The sequence below is a fragment of the Merops nubicus genome, unplaced genomic scaffold (genome assembly GCF_000691845.1).
Source record: "Merops nubicus isolate BGI_N331 unplaced genomic scaffold, ASM69184v1 scaffold21159, whole genome shotgun sequence".
NCBI classification, from domain to species: Eukaryota; Metazoa; Chordata; class Aves; order Coraciiformes; family Meropidae; genus Merops; species Merops nubicus.
The window spans coordinates 1-22,036 of NW_008630484.1; the positions used below are offsets into that span (position 1 = coordinate 1).

A 22,036-nucleotide genomic window follows, 5' to 3' on the forward strand; every position below is an offset into this window, starting at 1 on the left:
TTTTTTATCTGATTTACACCGGTCGCTTGGGAAAGGTTTTTTGGTTTGGGGGCTTTTTTCTTTTTTTTTCCGAGGGAGGCGGTGGGAGGGGTGGCTTTCTCAGGGTGAGGGGGAAATACAAAGTTGAAATGCCGGGAGGAAAAACAAGTCTTGTTTTGCACCTCAGAGATGGGCAGCTCTCTCACCAGGAGTCAAAAATGCATCAAAATGCCCCCTTTCCCCTCACCCCCATTATTTTTTTTTCTTTCGTTAATTTCTTTTTCCCTTTTTTTTTTTTTTTTTTCCAGTGGGCACAGTGGGCACTGCTGAAATTCTCCCAGAAGGATGGCTCTTTCTCCCATTTTGAATGGGAAAACCAGAGCTGCTTCCACAGGCACTGCGGGATGGGGGAGGCCGGTGTCTGGGGGCTGCTGGTGTTTAATGCTCCTTGAAAGTCTTTCTTAACATTTGCTTTTTCCAGCTGCAAGAAACTTTCCGTCTCCAGGATTTATAGTGCCTGAATGGGTTTATGGAAGCAGGGGTAGTGCTGGAGGGAGGGTGAGCGTGGAGCTCAACAGATCAAGATAGTTCAGAATAATTCACTTTCCATTCTTTGTCCCGAGGAGCCTTTTGCAAAGGCAGAAGTTGGCAGGACCGGGAGAAGGTGATTTTTGAAGCCACAGATGTTGTCTTTCCCTTTGTAAGGGGGCTGAGCACAGGGCAAGTTAAGATGCAGTCTTGTCCCTTAAGATCTTTATCCACGCTCTCCTGCCACATCCAGCTCCTTCCTATCCAGTTAGATTAGCTCAGCCTCGCTCTTATCTGCCGATCATTTGGCTATAAAAGCATTAATTATATCTCATTGCTTACATACCGCTTTGTAATGATATTTTATTGATTTAAATTGTCCCTGAGAGTATGCAGTGAATTGGGGTAGCTTTATTTAAAGGTACAACAACATCTCCGTGTACAAGTGCTGCATTTTTGCAGGCATTTAAAAAACGTGCAATTCACTATTAGGGGAAAATACAGGCTTCATATTTTGTTGCCCTTATTTAGTATAACGAATACTAAAAACTGCATTCCAGCACACATTATATAGATATATAAAGGGACTTGCAGCATTCTCCTGGGCAATCAGTTGAATCTGGAGCACTGATTCCACAAACACCAGCTAACTTAGTGTTTTATGGTTTATTAGAAAGTGAAAGAAACCACCTGAGCTGTGTTACTTTTTACTCAAAGGTAAACTGCAAGTAACTCTGTGGGGTCTGGAGAGAGGACAGAAGACATTTGAAGAGACGAAGGCTGAAAATGCAAAAATATTTCCTAGCAGCAATCACAGACTGGTAGAGATTTAGGAGATGGTGTGTAGGTTGTCAGCACATGGCTTGATTATGAATTGTGCCCTTTAGCTCATCAAAAATATTAGTGTGCATATGTAGCAGCCGATCACAGAGTCACAATCTGATCATTTAACTCCTCCTCTGATACTAATACATGTCAGGGAAGAGAACAGTAATACCTCCAGAAGAAAGTTGCTACCATCACATCCAAGCAAAGCAGTGGCTCTGAGGGAAGCACTGCTCTCCTCAGTCACACTACCACACACTGATACCTTCTAAGAGATTTGGAAGGACTCAGGTGGGTTCAGGTCAAACAAAAAACAATTACTCCTGGTTATCTGCAAACGTTATGGACGCACCTTGTCACATTTTCAACACAAGAGGAAACTGAGTAAGAATTGCCACAGAGTTTGGGGACAGCAGCTTTAACTCATAACTGTTTTTGTTGAAATTCAAGAATAACGCAAGCAAGAATACACCCTTACCACAAAATAAATCCCACCCTAAGCCTCTGTGTCTACCAAAGAATAGAAGGTAAAGAGAACAGCCAAGGCTGTGCTCCCTTACTCTGAATGACATGAGCTGTAGTACTGTGAAGTCATTGCCTGATATCAAATGATTCTGCAAAGGTTTCTAAAATCAGACTTTTTTTTTTTTTTTTTTAATCACAGTGCCTATTTTAATTTGGGGGACGTTGATGATTATTTTCCTTCTAGTTTCAGAGCCCACCATGAAGAGATTCCTGGTGCTTTGTGACTGCCTCTGGGCCTGGAGCCTCCTTCTGAATGCATTGACTGAAAGAAGGTGGGGAGATATTTTTAATGCACCAACATATTTTTGGAACCTTAAATTTAATACAGAAGCATAAAACAAATACTGCATGGGCTGCACTACTGCTAAGTGTATTGGGTGAAGTTAATCCCTGTTCAAATCCCAGATAAATCTAAGGAAAGACTGAAAGAAAACTACAGTTTGTTTGCATAACATCTTTTTTCAATATTGTGAAGGAAAAAAGGCGAAAGCTTTCTGAACAAATTGAAACTAAACTCTCTCTTAAACACCTGTGCAATCCTTTCTACTTTTTTATAATGACTGCTCAGAAATACGTATTTCTTTAGAGGAAAAAAAGTGATGTTAAGTTTTTTAAAATCTCGTTTGAGTAACTTTGTTGTCCCTGCAAGGAGAGACCAAACTTTCAATTCTTTGTTGGTCAGGAGTGTGTCCTAACTTCGCCACAGTTCTTGCAAATCTGAAGTAGACCTTCCTGGTGAAGGGAGACTGGTTGGATGAGGAAGAATCTTGTAAGCTCAAATCCTGTAACAGTTCATGTTTGAAAGAGCATGCTGCACTGAGTGATTATGGAACATACATTGATATCATAATCTAACAACAGCATTAGTATTAAGAACAATCTGCAATCATAAAACACCTCATCTAACTAGTGGGTTAACTAGAGACTACAAAGAAGTCAAGAGTATACTCCAAGTACTCTCTGCAATTCAAAATTTAGTAAAAGTGTTTAAGAAGACTCACAGATATAGTTCTGTACATTAAAAATATTAACATCCTGTCAATATTGTCACCAAATGACCAAAAAGCAGTAGAAATTTTATATTGTCAATAGTGATCCCTAAATGATGTGTTTGTGCCTTGATCTCCATAGTGTTTCCTTATGCATTTGCAAGTCTAGATAAACTTATCTTCTGTCTACCTTGAAGATTGTAAATAGAGTGGAGTGGGCAAATGGCAAAGGTTCATCTGAACAAGCATTTCCTCAAGTGAAAAAAAAAAAAAGAGTAAAAGCAAGTGGTTCATGTAACAATTGCTGTATTGAATAAATACGGTATTTTAGAAGCAATACCTTTATTTTGATAATATGTTAAGAAAGGTGAGATTTGAAGTATTCATGAAGTACTTCATCTGGCCTAGCTATAGTATTTTGTGAGGACATGCTTATTATATAGATATGTGTACATATATATATGTGTGCATATATTTATTATAGCTATAATGTGTGCATATGCATTCTTAAAGTGGGAAGTAAAATGCATTCGACTAGTGTTTAAAAATTACATGGTGTGTCACTATTGTAATGACCTGTAGATGGAGTTAGTGCACAGTTTTTTATTATACTGTGGTTTCGTATGAAAACACAACCTCATACAGTCACTTTTTCCTCAAAATGAAAAAAAACTGACATTAAATATTTCTGTTTCTAAAGCCATTTTGTCATAGTGACTTCCCTTGCCTTTTCTTCTGGAGTGCTGTTAATCCTTTGTAATAAAATACAACTGATGATTTAGGTAAAGTGTCCATGATACAGAAAGATAGTTTTTCCATATCAGTCTTCTTGTCATAAAAAAGCCAGCATTAGGACTATTTTAATATGTGTGTTTTGAATGAAAAATCACAGCCCCTCTGGACTTACTGTATACTTCATACGTACACAAATGTTCAGTTTTTTCCTGTTGTGACCATATGCCAGTTAAAATCAGCCCTAACGGTGCTTTTTACCTCTGATGAAATGGTGGGAAGAGCAGGTAAGGGTACTGACAAATGCAAAACCCAGGATGGAAGCAGTGTATTGTATTGTACCCTTTCCAACTCCACTGCCACAAGTCCATCTTTCTGCTGCCTCCTCTGCAAACATAGTCATTTATTTACCACTAAAATTTCTGAAGTGTTTCTATGTGCTTTTGCCACCTTAATCCTGATGACCTTCTGCTATCCTTGAGATATGTATGTACAGCAGCTCATTTACTGACAACGAGGGTTAATATAAAATTTAATCCAGTGAAAAGTCCTGCATTGAATTTCTACATAAGGTGTATGAAAAATGATCCTTTGAAAGATAGTGCTCACTGGAAACAGTAGAAATTGTTATTTGGTAACATACAGAAAAAATAACAGATGAAAATATTAACGTCTGCAACTTCAATTGTAGGGACGAGAAATAAATATAAATCAGCCTATTTTTTCAGCCTATTATTTTAATTAAGTGAAATTATATGATATGGTCAGAGGAAATTGACAGTACTTTTTAAAACTCTGAGGGATTTTGTCTTCATTAGAAACACAAAAAATTTATATACACCTAAAAACCCCTCAAAATTGTTCTCTACAAAGTCACATCCTACTGAAATAAAACAAAGTTAGTAAAACTTATATGAGCATCAAGTTCTGAAACTCATTTGAATTTGTACTGTTCCGTATTCAAACCTATACTGCAAAACAACTTGGAAGCATTTCCAGAGTACCTGTATTCAGGGTACCTTTCCTTCTTCGGTCAATATTTGATAATATACATGTGGGATGCACAAAGGACATTTGAGGCAGCCTACAGAAAATAATTTTGTAGGTATTTTAATAGAATCAGATAATTTTATGCAACCATATATTCCTGGTAAGACAGTCATTGCTGTTTAGAGCAGAAGCAACTGTCAGGGCACTGAGACCCACATACCACTGTGGCTGTGTGGATAACAAGCTGCCCATAGGAAGAGTCACTTTTGTGATTAGACCTGATCCTAACAAAAGTTTTTGAAGTTGCACTGTTTATCCAGTTCGGTAGCAATGTGTGTGACAACAGGATGTTTTGGAAGGCAGTGGTTTTGCTTTTAGTCATGATGACTACACGTGTTTATAATGGAAGTCTTCCCAGCAATGAATGAAAAAATGACACTGGGTTTGGTTTTAAGACAACTGTAATCTATGATTAAGGGAATCATCTATATGACAGGGTATTTGGTAAAGGTTTCAGATTTAAGAAAAAGGTTGATTCTGATGTCATCTATGGCAGACAGCAACCACTAAGCCCAAGGATTTAATTCTGATTTGTATTGATGGCAGCAAGATTTTGGTAGCTGAGTTGAAAGAGCTTAATTTTATCCTTGTTCAAGCGAAATTTCAGGACCTTTGGCTGAATTAGAGTTACACATTAGGGATCTGTAAGCGAAGCTTTATAGATAGGAGAGATTTCCCTATCAACAGATGGTTTTATTACACATTTGTGAGGAAATGCTGGTGATATCCCTCCAAACCTTATTGCTCAAGGAAATTGGAAAATAAAGCAAAATTATATAGTGATTTGTGAAAATTCACTCTCCTTTGATTTACTTCAATATTCATGAAGATACCTCTGTAATTTTTGTTTTATCTTTGGTTTAGCAGTTGTTTTCAGTACTTAAGTGTCAGTGTTTTAAATTTTGTACCTTAGTTTGTATACAAAACCTTTATAATCATTAAGAATTAAACACATTATCTTTTGCTGACAAATGAGCCTTTTCCTGAGGAACAAACATATTAGAACATTGTAACCATAAATGAATAATGTGATAATTATTAAGGAACTGATGTTCTGTTTGCTCACACAAAGGCACTGATTTTCTATGATTTTACAAAACCTGTACAATTTAAGAAGAAAACGTTTTAAGTGAAAGAACCCTATAAAGCACTACAGTCTTATTTTGTGGAAGAGATCTTGTTACCGTAGACCAGTATAAGCAAGATTAAACAGATTTTGGAATTACTGTTTTGTAATTTTATTGGTGGACTACCATTTTTTTAATGTAAACTGTTCTGTGTTTCAGCTATGGACAAACCTCATCACAAGATGAACTTAAAGACAACACCACAGTATTTACCAGAATACTGGATCGTCTGCTGGACGGTTATGATAACCGCTTGAGACCAGGACTGGGAGGTGTGTTATATTATCATTTTCAAGGTTACATGTTATATAAAAAATGGTTAAAAGAATATAATTTTTCCATGATATACTTGTTTCAATTCTGCTTATACACATAAAAGAATACTGGTGTGTAATATCCATTTTTAAGTACTATGCTTTCTCTTTTACATACTCAGTTTTCTCTCACTTATACCCAAAAGAAGAAGAGCATGTTTCACAATGCAAGAAGACCCCTGCATATGTATTAAAACTCTGTGTGAAGAATAAAAGATAATAAAATATGACCTGTGATGTGACAAATGACAAGTTTATGAATCAGGCCTAAAGAGCACATATACCTATGACTGTTTTCATAAGATGATTTGGTTTTAAAAGTGAAAGCATCAATCAGACTTAGTCATAAAAGTGTCAGAGAAGTTTATAACATTGGTTTGTTGGTTTTTTTTTTTTTTTCTTCTACTTAAGTATGTCAGGATTTGTTTCTGTAACAATTTTGTCTTCGCAGTTTGGTAAAAATGTCTTTCCTCTTCTACTCTTGGTACTGAATCCTTAAGAAGGTATAAAACCACACATCAATTACATCTTTATCAAAACCCTGTTACAAAGCCTAGTCTTTATCAGCATCCCTATGTTCACTCTGATATATTCTACTGTGACATGATCCCAAAATTTGGTCAGAAAAGATCATTGTTCACAAACATGAAAGTTCTAAACATAAAAGCACAAATCTGTTCTTTCCAGTGCATGGAAAGCTTGGTTTTACTTCTTTCAGATGTCATTTTGGTTTGTTTTCTTTTGGACTTCTCAGGTAAAATAAAACAAAGCAGCCCATGGTACCCAATACAGTTCAACCTGTTTTCATAAAATAGCTCTCGGAGGCACTGCATTTTAAGAAGAACAGGGTATTACATTAAGATTTCTTACACCACATCATGCAGGTGAAAGGGAAGGTAATTAAGAATAAGTTTCTTCTGTTGTTTGAGGCTACTGTCTTGCAACAGTTCTTGAATTGTGAGCCAAGTTCTTCAATGGTTTGACTTCACTGACTTCCAAGAAATGGCTGAAGATAAAATTCTGTTTATGAAGTATTAATTAACATTTTTAAAAATGGGTTGGTCTTTTTTGTGTGGAATTTCAGATAATACACAACAAAATAAGAATCACTTCTTACTTTTATCAACCAGTACTTTTGCCTGCTTACTTGTAAACCCTTGAACTAGTGTGGAAACAAATGCTTCTTAGTCTTTAATACAACTGTACAGTTTAGTTGGCCACTATATAATAATAAATAAACACATCAGAGAAGGCAATAAATAAATGAAACTGTAAAATGTGTAGCGTCTGGTACATGTCTAAAAGAAAAATGGAGCTTATGATGATTTCTGATATGATTTTTGTAGCTATTATGAGTTGTTTAACAGTTTTTAGGAGAGTAAACAAAGGCAGATGCAAGGAAAGGATTTTCTCTCATTCTCTAGATTGCAATTTAGAGAACTAAGCACATCAGCATAGAGTCTTATGTATGTGTGTGTTTATATTTGTTTCTGAAGCCAGATTTCAAGCGTCTACTGGGAGAACAGGTCTGCGTACCTCATGAAGGGACCTCCCACTCCAGTTAAAATTTACCCCTGACAGAAAGACTGTTTAATGTAACTGCTTTTACAGGAGGAAATCAGTCTCTTCACCAACTTCAATAGCCATTTGCATTATTATCAGTTAAACAGAAAAATGGAGCGCTGGAAATGCAGGGTAGAGGAAAGGCAGCATTGGAGTAGTTTCTCTAACCAAGTGTTCGAGAAGTTTCAGTAAAATTGCAGCCCTCCTTTTTTGAATTGTGTTGCATGTTCCTGCCTGCAGCCAAGAACCTCAACTATCACAGTTTCCCTATTGCTCACTATGATATAGTTTCATGGTGTCATTTTAGCAGAGTAAATTTAGTTTATCTGTATATTTTTTCAGCTTTGGATACTGTTATTAAGAGTACCAGGACTTTTAAAAAATCTCACAACTGATGAAACAGTGTGCAGTAAATTAATGTTTAAAATCAAATGTAGTAAGAAGTAACTTTCTCTTTTGACTGCTGAATAATGCTTTATTCAGAACAGATAAATTATAGATTTCAAAAACTGAGGACAAACATCTTGGCCAACGTTTTCAGTTCTGTTACCAGTTTATAATAAATTTTGAAATTCACCTCTGCTTCTTGTTTAGGTATCTAAATATGAGCCTAAGAGCCTCAAGATGACTCAGTTTTGACACATTTGATTTAGACACTTGGTACAATGGAGAAATGGAAATGTATTTCAAAATGTTCCATAAATAAAAATATTCAGCAAGAAACCTAAATAAATACAGCAAACATAGCATGGGTTTTGAAGTTGGGAGTTCAATAGCCTTCAATAACAAGCGTTATCCCCTGCTGGGAATTTTAAAATGTATATGGTTTAATTTTTCTTCCCAACATCAGTGATTGCTTCTTATTGAATATTTCAATCCGAATACAATTTTCATCTACTCTAAAGAGAAAATTAAGAAAGCTACCGATATAACAGCATTTTTAGGTATATTGGATTATGTCTAAACTTCATTTATTCCATATTATCTATGATGTAGCTATAAGAGAATTTAAGAGACCAGAGACTCTCATAAAAATATGTTGTGTTGATAAATTTTACACTGTTAGGCACAGTTTAAAACTCTGTACTACTGATTGCACTATAGCACTCTTTCAGTTATCCAAAATTGTCTTATTCTTTCTATGCTTTCTGAAAAACAGTAGATAAAGTAAAACATGGTATGATACAGCTTTCTTCTACAGAAGGGGACATATTGCAGAAAACTCTCTGCTTATCCCTGTATGACCTCTCCTTCTGTAGTGCAGTTTTTCAGATACATACACCTACAGAAAGCAGAATTCTGTGCATGAACAGAAGGAGAAAAGAGAATCAATTTCTCTCTTTCTCACCTCTGGAAGAAAAGGTAGATGACGGAGTTTCTTCAGCTGGTTCATTTGTTTGTCCTTCCTTGTGTTTATGTGTATGCATGAAGAATTCAGTGACAACAAGATATGTTTACTGAAAAATTGCAATGAAAAGGGTTTGATCTTGCTCTACTCATAGGAGTAGGTGTGGTGAGCAGTTTTATTATTTGGTAGGTATACCCTGGTGAGGCAGATGAGGCACCTTAAAGCCGGGAACAAGGTCCTGGAGAGATCTCCTCATAAAGATATATTGTTAGAGCCACCATTAGAAAGCCAGGGTCGAAGGTGGAGCATTATGATAATGAAAAATTTAGAGGTGCTGAATTTTAAATCACTCTTTCAACATGCATGGAATCAGTGCTAGATAAATATTAAGCCCTCCGTTTCCTTTTTTTAAATCTTCTTTTGAGATATCACTTCAAAATGGAAACTAAAAACCACATATGCTCCATAGAGTAAGAGTGGAAATTTATTCGTCAGATAACTCAGTAAGGCCGCATCCAAAATCAAGTGAACAGCTCTGACTTCTTTGCCATCAGACAAAAAAGGAATTACTTCTTGACAAGAATATAAAAAAATGGAGCAGTGACCCACAAGGAAAAATTAGAGTTATTGAATATGCTCATTATTTTAAAAATGGTATTATGGCTAAAATTATGGCACTATGTTATGCATTGGCACACTGGCACCTCTTAACAATAATTATTGATATAAATTATGTTATTTAGATGTTTTCTTCCTTCATATGTGAGCATAGTCACTTAGTCAGAGATTGCTAGGAAAAAGCATCTGTTGTACTCATCCATAAACATGGACAAATAACTACATTTACAGTTATTTATGCCTGGAAAACAGAACTTTCAAAATTAATGTAAAAATGTTCTGAATCACACTAGAGGACACATATTAACTCCATGAGAGGATAATAATTTACAAAAAGAAGGAGGAGGAATTGCAAAGAGTAACATACTGAAGCTGAAAAGAGAAAATAATATTAGACATGAAGGGAAAAAATAAACACCGAAGTAATTTAGGTAATAGCATAATTTTCTGTAGGAACTATCTGCATCCTAGAACTAGAGGTGATAAAAAATAGACTAAATAATAAAGATGCTGTTCTTTTTTCAAATACACAATCCTGAACAAAATAAAGGATCAGATAGTGCTGGGAGAGGAAAATTCACCTCAATGTTTGGTGACCGCTCCTAGTAAAGCACTGTATCTAGAGTGGGAGTTTAAAAGAATTGAACACCAACTAAAAATAGTAGAAAAAATAAGTCAATTTTATTTGTCAAAGAAATGGATATGCCATTGCTTTTTCTTCTGAATTGTCTTCATGTGGGAATAGAGATGATCTCTCGAATGCCACCATGGCAGATTTGGAGCACCACAGTGCAGAGAGGGATGGGCTCGCAGAGGGCAGGTTGTTTACTTGGTGATGAAATTCATGAACATGAAGTCAGGTGCAGCTACGAATTTTTTAAGACTATTAGTTCTGAAGAGTACACATCCCCTCGCTAAAACTAAAGAACATCACACGGTCTGTGACCTTCTAACGTGGAACAACTCTAAATGTGGTTTGTCCCTTTGAGAGAGATTTTGTAGTAGAAAGGTTTAATGCAGAACTAAGAACAAGAGTGGGTTTAATTAGGGAGACTGGAGTCTTCCTAAATTAAATGTGCTTTTATAGTTGGGTCAAATGCCCATTAGATCATCCCAAGTAGATTATCAACATTACTTCAGAATTGAACAGAATTATACGTGGTTTATGCTATCAGTAAAAGCTATTTGTTGATCTCTCCTGTGTGATGTTTATCAAAATTGAGTGTGACTGTCCGTAAGTGGAACATTGGTCCATCTCTGGCAATTCATTACTTCCGCAGAGAGCTTATATTTGAACTGATGGAAAATAAACCTGACAGTATTATGTTAATTGGGTTTTAAAATTCAGTTTTATGAGAACATTATCTATAAATATATGATAAACTTACTTCTTGGTGATTGAGGTCCTAGTGGAAATTTTTGGATTTAAACTCATATTTGAGCTAATTTAAAGTTTAGGGAAAATACAGGTTTGGAATGTATGTATAATAAAAATTTAGTTAGACCTGAATATTTCTACTCTATATGAAAAGAGTCCTATACTCAACCACCACATATAATTCAGTAAGTGAAGAATGGCTAGATGCTATACTTTGTAAAAAATGAAAGAGCTGATTGTTTTTTGTTTTATTTTTTTTTTTCTGCTCTGTAGGCATACATTGATGTAAAGGCTACTGCAAAAAGCCATAGAAGACCCTAAGAAAATTGATTTAATACAACAGTAGGGAGAATATGAGCAGCTTTGAGCTGCTAATTGTTGTGGGGAGAGCTGCCATGGCACTGCACAGCTCTCAGTAAACCCTTCTTAGCAGCACAGGCTATAGCTGGGTAATCACAGAATAGCCCCTTTTTCTCCCTTTTGGTCTTTGCTTTTACAGAAGCAGTAGTATAACATTCTTATGAGTGTATTTGTTGTGGCCCTTCAATCAAAATAATTCATAGGATGCAGCCCACAATGATTAGTCTACATGACTTTTTCAGTAATAATAGAGTTCTCTAGTACAGGCATCTAAATTCCTTTCATTCAAAACCATAGGAAAAGCCTTCTCTATTTTAATAATTGTATCACACACTTAGACAAGACATGTAGGAGAACAAGTGGATTACCAGAAAAGTTAGAATTAATTTAACTGACCAAAGAATGCAATTCAAATAAGCCTTGTGCTCAAGTACCAGCAGGTCAGAGAATGAAATAGTTAATGTATAGTTTCCTATGATAAATAGGCTTTTTTCCTGTTGTTTGAACAAATCTGTGTTTCTTATTTTATACTCAGTTTGTAATCCAATCACAATTCTAGCAATAATGAGCTCCCTGGGAGTTTAAATCAAAATATTTATTATTAATTTTGAGAGTTTACATTCATCTAGCATCATTAGCAAAATGCAGTAGTTGTAAACAGTGAAATTACAGCAGTTCATATTGACTGGTGCTTTCACAGCTATATGGAGACCATTTGCCTGAGGCATGTTCCATAGTGTCTGGGTGTGGTACTTGCTCTTTCCATGATCAGTAACTACTTGGACCCTATGTTTGCCTTATAGTAAAATTAGCAATTAATGACTATTTTCCTTGGCTTTTTTTTTTTACTGGAATTGTTGCAAGTTCTACAGATATCACTGTATTACTTAGTCGTGGTTTATGAAATAGGTGTTATAGTCAAAAGACACAGTTAGGTTGTCTTTATAACTGATGGATTTATCCACAGAAGCCTCATCAGCTCCTGACCCAAGCTTGTTTTATTCAATGACTTAGGATTTTCTTCAGTTCTTATGGATATAGAGATGATCTTGAATATAGCTCAGGATTTGAGGTTCCTGAAAAATGGATTCTGAGCATTTATAGCATAGCTTAAGCTTTCCCATGGTAATCAAGCTGCAGACTGAACATGGTTAACCTTGATTCTAAATATACATCCCAACTGTATGAGTAAACACATGTCCTGTGCAGGAATGACTCACAACTTCTGAAGCTCTTAACAAAGCACAGTTGAATCATCTAATTAGTAAAGCAGTAAACAAAAATTTCAAAACTTCCATATGGCTATAGAGGGGATAATCTTTTTCTGTGTGTTCATACACAGTTTTTCTTTGCTCTTGAAAATGAGGTACAGACCAAAGAAAAAAGTAATCATTTAGTGGTGTGTACAATGGCGTTATCTGGATTTGAAGAGACCTGGGATTAGATGCTCTGCCAAAGTGTGATCAGTATAAAGATACCACAGTCTCTTATAAGTTCACAATCTGAATTTTCTGTTATTACTTAGGGCTTACATGACACTGAAGTTATCCTCAATGTTATATAGAAATGAAAGGCTTTCCACTCCCTGGGAAATCTTCCATTTTACTTCCCGAGCCTTTAGTTTCCATTTTATGTCCTCCAAGTGATTTCCTTAAGCCTCAACCTCTCTACTGTATGACTCCCTAAACGAGAATTCAGGATGCCACTACATGATATGCCACTGATTCAAAGAAGATACTCTGTTTGTGCAACGTAAATGCAATAGATCTAGTATATTAAATAGGGGGTCACTCAGAACTGTGACTCTGAGTTTACACCATTAAGGGCTGAACACATTGTGCCTGAAGCACTTCTAACATCTTCTATCTCCTAATGACACCAGTGGAAGTGCCTCAATGGAAGCGAAATGGAAAGGTGGGGAATCAGGATGAAATATCTTTAAAAAAATCATTTGAGTTTTACTCTTCAGTCGGTAAAAGGCTAATGTGTTTCATGATGAGATTAGTCTCTCAGTACTAAAAGGTGATTCAATAGCTGGAACTTAAAGAAACCATTCAGAAATGTTCTACTGGACCTTCCTTTTCTGCCAGCTGTTTTGTACAATGACACAGCCTTTGAACTTTGGTGGAAGTGATGGGCTGAAGGAGAGAACACTTGTCTTCCAAGCCAAGCCATGTCTGGGCAACCATATGCTTCTGTCAGTAATAGAAGGTTAAATTCTCACTATGAATTTCTTTAAGTCCAGAGCCAATTAGGTGTTGAGAGAATACTTAAATTTCTGTAAGTCAGTTGAAAAGCTTGTAAGCAATGATAAGGTCATACACAAATCTCGCCAGACAGCCAAGGAGGAAATTTCAGCTTTCCAATGCTTTTGTCAATAGTTACTGTAGTTTGTACACATCTCAGTCAGAGATATGAAGAACAAAGATAATGTTATACGTCAATTCAGCCACATCATCATATTTTACTTTCTGGGATTATGAACAATACATTGGAAATATCATTCTTTAACTTATTTAATGAGTCCTGGAGATTACTTTTACTACCACCTAATTCTTGTATTAGGTTCGTTACAGAATACAAGTGTCATTCAGTGCATTACTAGAATGACAGAAGAGTCTGATCTAATATTACAACTCGATTATTGCTGTCTTACAACAGCAGATATTTTATTGCATATATATGAAACATTTAACTTAAACTGCTTGCATTTATGTATATATTTACAAGTTGTAGATCTTTTGAATGAAAATGAAAAACCTGCTGGTTTCTTTTTCCGGAACACTGATTCTGATTAGAACCTTTGCCTCAGATACAGAAATGTATTAAGGGCTGCTTAACCTTGTTAACTTATTTCATTTCTGTTATGTCCGAACTTTTTCTGTCAGATGGAACAAACCATATTTAAACAGTCCAATGTCTTTTGAAATCAGAGAGTTGTATTAAATTAGATTAATTTAATTACTTTAAAATATTTAAATAATATTATACAGATAACTGCATGTATACATTTCTTAGTCTTACAGAAATTTTTGCCTGCTGCATGACTTTTACTCTCTATACATGTACTTTTCTGTTAGCCTCTTTTCTTTAGGATTACTTTTAATATTCCAAATTTCTCAATTTATTACTATTTTGAAAGTTATTTGAGAAGTGTATCACTCCTTCCACATGTGAAATTTCTACCAAAATGCCCATGCTGGCTTGTGTAGCACTATAGTGAATGCATTCTTACATCACTGTACATTCCAGAAGCTCGACTCAACACTGTTTGGATTTATGCCTCCAGGTGGTGTTACTCCCTGCAGATATATTTAAATCAGAAGAGTTTTTTTTGATAGATGCCATCCTGGGTAAATATTTTGTGATTGTGTGGCCTAGAAAATAACAATATGACTGAAACTCTGTGTGTGTTTTAGAGGAAGCTTGTGCCTTTCTCAAAGCGACTTTTAAGAGTAGATTAGCAGAAGACAGATGTTTGGCTCTTTCTAGAGATCAGCACCATTTTAGATGTCTCAGACTCGACATCATTGACCATTAAAAGCGTTAGATTCTTCTGAAGTGGCCCAGGGCATTGTGCCATGGAGCAAAGTTCTATCCTTGGAATAACAGCAAAGTCTAGCTTTATGGTCTTGCATATATATAAAATCTGTGCTATGTATGTGTTACAGATTCCTGAATTACTATTTATACTTGTCTATCACTGAAACATATAAAACAAATTTGGTAGTTTAAGAGGAATCTAATGTTGGTGCTTTTATCAATTTAAAAAGAAATCTAAAACATTTACGAACTATAACATTTATACATAAGTCAAAATTTATAGTAGAGAAGTTTAACTGATATTTATCAGGAAAAGTTTTAACTCCTTTTTGTTTATTGCAGTTAAAGGTAATGCAGCTACTTCTAACTCGTGTCAATGGAAAAATCTTTATGTTTTTATACACTGTAATGTATTCTCTGTCTCTCGTCCTTCTGTTTTCCTGTGTCTCAATACAAAACACATAATTCATAAGGCTAGGGTTAGAGACCTTCATTCAGGTTGCCCAGAAACACTGAGTATCCAAAGGGACTTTTGAGTACTGTGTAAAATATTCAGCACTGTTTATATTATTAGACAAGAAGATTTATTACTCACAGAGTGAAGAGATTTATACAACAGCGGAACTATTGCTGCTCTACTGTGGCATCACAAGCCACGTCTCAAAAAGTTCTGTGGAAACACAGAAAAATAAAATTGTTGCTGACAATATTGACTGTGAAATTACAACTCTGAATGCAATAAATTATCAGGACTATATTGTAGACCAATTTCAGAATGGCCAATCAAAGCCAATAATTTTTCTATTTATTGTGAGAATTAGTAGTGGTTAGATCTAATGAAGACTGTTGATAGACACTCACTGTCCTAATTTCCTGCTTCATCAGAGCGTGTAACTGAAGTGAAGACTGACATCTTCGTCACCAGTTTTGGTCCTGTTTCAGACCACGATATGGTAAGTGATGGCCTATATTTCTACAGGATTCATTTTTCTCCTCTCTTTTTAATTTGAGGATGAAAGATCTATGCAATAACTTATTTACTCCTTTTAAGGATGGGCTTTTTTTAAACCCTTGATGGCAAAACGCTATCAGCTTTTATGTGCAGCCGTTCCTGCTAGCTGGAACTGCCTTTAAGCGCCCTGAAATCAGCAGCCTCGGTGACTTTAATAATGTGCTCTAACAGACCTTATATTTGCTGCATAATAGATTATGAAATGCATTAGGATTTGGATCTGTATTCTTCTGAGAATGATTGCTCAGGTCCTTGCTGGCACATCGCTGATCCAATTTGCTGAGAAAGATCATCATCTTAAAATGCAATTAACACTTATGCCTACAGTGTGACATCTGTACAGTCTAACCTGTATTTTTATGTTAAAAGCTCTGATCAATGGGAAGTAACTTTCCTGGATCTTGGCTGCTGAAAGAGAAGAGAAGATTAATGAGAGAATTAGTGTCACTTCTTTAAGGAATGAATATTAAAATCAAATTGCTAGATAACTGCAGGGGATGGAGAAGTTCAGAAAACTGAATGGAGATGTTGTGAGCCCTGGTCTTAAGAGATATTAAAAATTGTGTAAAAATACAGATAAGGTACTTCAAATTTTGCATATAAATGAGGTCTTCACAAGTAGGTTGGTATTGACAGGGAAAGCCTGGTCTGCAGCTACTAGTATCTGCTGGATCGTACGTTAGGATGAGTGCTGGAAACATCATTAATTGAAATGAAGAAAAAGAAACAGTTCAACCCTGCAACTGTCTACATTTAGCTAAATACATTCACTAAAGAAAGATGAAGAAAAAAAAAGAAAAAGATCAAAAATTCTCACAGGAAAGGACAGAAGTTCCACATCTGACAAAACTGTTGATTGTTTAATTTGAACTAAAACTGTAGACAGGCCTTAAACAGCAGGTAATTAGAAGTTTCTGGGTACTCAAGAATATCTTAAGGGATGGGGTAACAGAGAAAATAAATTTTACAAGACAGTTTATTTTCCTAAATGAACTTTATGCAAAGACACCATTTTCCTGGTTTTCTTGGAAAATAGCATTTATAAAACTATAGTCAAATTTATACTTGTAACTTGTGCCATGATATTTAAATCAGAAAGAATAGTTTGGGCAGCACAGACTTTTTGACTAGTCATTCTGCTGAGGAGACCTACGATAGATGGGTAATCCAGGGAAAAAGCTAGGCTGGTGTCTTTTCTTCTTAGCACACACATACAATGCTGTCTAAGTACTATATATGCCATGAAGAAGAATTGTAAAAATAAAATCATTCAACGTCTTCTGCTTTTTTATTCTGTGATAATCTTGTGCAATTACAATGTCCACTTATTACTCTAAATTATATGTTAAAAGTAGGGAAATTCTTTGAATTACAGTTTGGTAGAAAACACTAAAATCCACTATTTGTATTCAGGTAACTGGTTCACCAAAACATTCCATTTTGCCTTCTTATTTCTGTCTCAAAATAGGTAACCCATCACCACTGGACAAACTGAAAACTTCAAAGAATCGTGTGACTAAAATATTCTTTTTTTCAGTTTAATAGTCTTTGAATTAAAATTGTAGTTTGTAAGTGGTCTGAGCTTGCTCCATTTTTGTAGGCCTGTCTTCTTGGGACAGGTCTCTTGTTAATTTCCTTAAAATTAGTGCAATTTAAATTATTGAGCTGGTCATAGATGCTTGTGGGAGATGAACAAAAAAGGAGTGATAGATGTTTGTGGGTGAATATATGCTTTTTATTAGTATTTATTAGTATTTTATTAGAGTTGTTTTCTATAAATCAACTGTCTCAGCTATTTGCTCTGTTGAGTCATATTTACTAGAAAACTCCAATAATGAATGGCAATCTAATAATCAAATGAACATGGATGCTTTCCTACATTTAGACATAAATTTAGAGTAACTGATAGGCCTGCTGAATTACTTGGGACTTTATCATGTTTGTACTTCTTCAGCATCTACTTATACTTTGTAGTTTCAGGTGATTTAAGTAGCATGTAAAGCCAATTTGACATTCCTAAGACAAATTGATATTTGTATGGGATTTGGGTTTTAGGGAAGAATGAAATACTGAAGCCAAAAAATAATCTACTTTCAGAATTAGGAATAGGAATATTTGAAAGAAAAATTATTGACTTCAGCTATAATTCAATATAGCTACATTACTATAGCGTCAGCTACCACTAACTACAAAAAGAAATCTCAGAAATAATTAAAAACCCTTACCACCTTGACTCCTGATTCTCATTTAGTTAAACAGGAGAAAGCATTCCTCAGTCTCTTAATAGTGTGACCAAGAAACACATAGGCAAGCGTTCATGTGTTTTGAAGACAGGAATTACAGAAAAGTATTTAGCGTAAAACTCCTACTCAGTTCCCGTAAAAAGTAATGTGTGTGCAGCCTACTCATGCTAACTCTTATGCTTAAGAAAGTGTGAAATCAGAGACACAGAATGATAAAATTAAGATTTACCAGCATATAAAGTTTATATTCATTTCAATGTGCATTTTGTGCAAAGTCCTCTGTGCATACTAGAGGTTGGTTGCAGACACTGTCATTTGAGGACTATCACATGTTTGCTCCAGTGAGCAGATTTACAGTAAGCATCGACTGGATTGTGGCATCTGGTCACAGGGTGTCCTCTGAGCAGCTGTATTGGCACACAGAGGGAGCGATGCACTGCTCTCTGGGCCCAGGACTGATGGCTGGGATCTGGCACTGAGCTGTTCCAGCTGATGCCATATGTTATGAAACTACAGCCACAGTGAGACATCAGCATACCTAGACCATCTGTTTGCAGGAATCCTATGAGGCAGTTATATAGATAGTAGGCTGATATATCAGGGAGTACATGGTGTTCCTACCCACTCTCAATACACTCTTCTAAGAGCAGCATAGACATAACCTGTTATTCTATAAAGAGAATGTCGTGGCTTGTTCTTAAACTCGTCAATAGAGTTAAACATGAGAAAAGCATTTTAGATGTTTTAAAATAAAACCAACTTTTTTTGGAAGAACTTTGCAGGTATTCGGTCTTGCTGTCTCAGATTGTGAACTGATCAAGAAATAACAGGCTATTCCCACAAGACTCATTTTTGTGAAATTTTTTCTGTATATTATCTGGAATAAGAAGCATTTCAAAATTAACTTTTTTTCATAAAGACAGAATTCTTTTTCCTGCTAAAATTTCATTCCCGCTGCTTCTGTACTATAAGCTCTTCAGGAATGAACTTCTACCTTACTACCTTCCTGTACAGCAGCTCATCTGATGTTGACCACAGTGTGGTCTACCCTGTGAATAGTCTCCAGGGAGAGGGGTATCAGATGTGTAAATTAAACACTTAAATCAAAGTGTTAAAAATATTCCAATACCCTCCAACTTCTTGCCAAAGTGCAGATAGTGTCATTCACCTGCACGCTAAGGAATGAAGGGTCTCCAACATGGAGAATTTATTCTGAATTATGTCTTAATCATTTGCTTGCACCTAGACCACTGCCCTAGTATGTGGTTTGGAAAAAAGCCTTCTGTTCCCTTGTTTTGTATGACACCCTCCTGTAGAAGAAAGACATAAGCAGAGTATTTGATGACTTGATCTTAAAGATCAGCTGGCTGTCAGGATTCAAGGAGAATTACCGTGTGTGTTAAAGCAGGTAATGAAAACTAAAGAGTTGAGAAATCCCAGCTAAAATGACTTCATCCTATATGGTGCAATGGCCTGGGATAGATAAAGATTCTGTCTGTCCCAGGCATGACCAGTCAGCTTTTTAACTGAGTTTTATCTTAGGTTGTCAGGTCCCTTATCAAATATCAGACTCCTTATTCCTTACCAGCATAAGAACCTTGTGTTCATATGACGTGAAGAACCAGACTCCCTTCTCTGAACCTGTACCACCTCCCACTTACCTCCTCCTTTGCAGTGGATAGAGACAAAAAGGGAATGGCTTCCATGCACACTGAAATGATGTCACCTACTGGGCATGGCTTTTACCTTTCCTGTGTGTAGGAAGAAATTTTCTTTGAAGCTAGAAAAACATGGAGGAAATCCAATATTTTAGTGTCATCCACTGCCTTTTAAACTTCCTTCTCTCCTACTCTGCTGCACACCTGGGACAAGATTTTGCACACAGTTCAACCCAAGGCCCCAACCCAGCAATATTCTAAAGCAAGTAGTTGGTTATAAGTGCACAACTGCTGCCACTGGAGCTGCAAAAAATCCAGGCTCCAGAACTTCACTGAGCATGTGATTCAAAAAATTGAAGTACAATTAAGTATGCACTGAAATAATTCACAAGTCTGAGATGTAAATAAACTTAAAAATATGAAACCATCAAAAGAAACCCAAAGAAAGAACACCCCATAAAACTATATTTCCGTGTCCACAAGAAATTTATTTAGCTATTTTTATGCCCTAAACACAAGAAAAATACACCACCAGTAAAAATCATCATTCTTACTCGCTCAGAATTGCACAAGGAATAAACAGCTCACAATTGCTTACATTGAAATGGGGCATTAACATTCGTTAAAAGAAAAATCACGAGTCAAATGTATTATGCCACAGAGATATTTTTGCATACCTATTCCAGAGTGTTGCTCTTTACTAACGTATTACTTGGGGCAGCTCCTTTCCTTTTACCTCTGTGTGCCTTCACACACAGGAAATTTCCTTTATTTCAAGATTTCCCATCTCCATTGGCAGGAGATGCCAGCAAAGGTTCAATTTCTCAGCCAAAAGTTTATCTTTCAGAGTAATTTTGAACAGTGTTTGGGTAGCTAATCTTGACATTTATCACAATATCATAGCCATGAATGATGGAAGGGGCAGGACAATCCAATACAGAACTTTCATGTCGGAGTGGAATTCTTCCCTGTACTAATATTGCATCCACAGGAGTTTTTCAAATTTTCACCCTACATACATCTATATTTTATGTATAATACTCCAACATATTTTTACTAATTTCACCCTCTCTCGCTTAACTTTGTTCCTATTGCTTTGTAACAAGTAATTCTTCCATTTTGTAGTAAGTGTTAGTTATTTTGCTTCTCCCCATGTACATGTGAGTCAGCCACTGCATCTCTCCCCCATGGGCCCAGTCCTTGCATAATCAAACTAATTCTTGGTCCAAAGCTGTCATTGGCTTGTGCTCTCTGTAATCCAGTGATCTGTCTCAATAAGCCATTCTATGTCTCATATGTCAGACCAGATAATTTTAGTGAAATGAGAACTTTTTTCAGATTGGCTATATGATCGTGGTAACGAGACAATTAGCACAAAAGGATCTAGTAAGGCCTGGTCTCACCAGGCTCGTTTTATTCTAGGAGACATGTTCTTCCTGTGCTATGCTTGCTGTCTACCTATCCACAGCTTCAAATTAGTTTTAGGGAAGGTGTAGGAAAAGGGTGAACTATTTTGTTTCCACTATATTACATCTCAAATTCTTGTCTAACTTTTGATATACTATTCTCCCTAACATTTATTCCGTTGAACACAGTAATGATATTGTAACTGATAACCAGCTTCAGGTATATTGTAAGTAATATAGAGAATAAATGTTTGATAATTACTAATTTCATGAATAGTGATCTCCCTTCTGTGGAACGGTAAGAATGTACTTTTCAAATTCTCATATTGCAACATATGGCATCGTAAGTGTTTCCCTTTTTTTCTGACTTGATGTAGGAATACACTATAGATGTATTTTTCCGCCAAAGCTGGAAAGATGAGAGATTAAAATTCAAAGGACCTATGACTGTTCTCCGGTTAAATAATTTAATGGCCAGCAAAATTTGGACACCTGATACCTTTTTCCACAATGGAAAGAAGTCAGTGGCTCATAACATGACAATGCCAAATAAACTATTACGAATTACAGAGGATGGGACATTGCTATACACAATGAGGTGAGCCCTAAAATGTTATATCCTTCATTTAGTTTGTACAATGTAACTTGTTAAAGCATCATGCTTTCCAAACAGGAAATGAGTTCCTTTCTGAGCATAATTTGATTGCTGCTTAGTAGTTATTTTCACAATAGGCCATGGAATGATGGACAAACTGAGGTATTTGCAGTGCTTATTTTTTTTCATCTTGCTGTGCTACCTTTACACTCCTTGGATGTGTCTTAATGCTTGATTTTTAAA

The 22,036-nt window shown here is 35.8% G+C and overlaps 1 protein-coding gene across 1 annotated transcript in view; it reads left to right on the plus strand.

Moving 5' to 3' along the window:
- The first annotated feature begins 2,022 nt into the window (after positions 1 to 2,022).
- Positions 2,023 to 22,036, plus strand: part of GABRA1 (gamma-aminobutyric acid (GABA) A receptor, alpha 1) — a 37,704-nt gene continuing 17,690 nt past the window's right edge. The window contains exons 1-4 of the mRNA XM_008947339.1: positions 2,023 to 2,129; positions 5,915 to 6,027; positions 15,765 to 15,832; positions 21,576 to 21,796. Coding sequence (XP_008945587.1) covers positions 2,023 to 2,129; positions 5,915 to 6,027; positions 15,765 to 15,832; positions 21,576 to 21,796 — 509 coding nt within the window. The remainder of the gene's footprint in view (positions 2,130 to 5,914; positions 6,028 to 15,764; positions 15,833 to 21,575; positions 21,797 to 22,036) is intronic.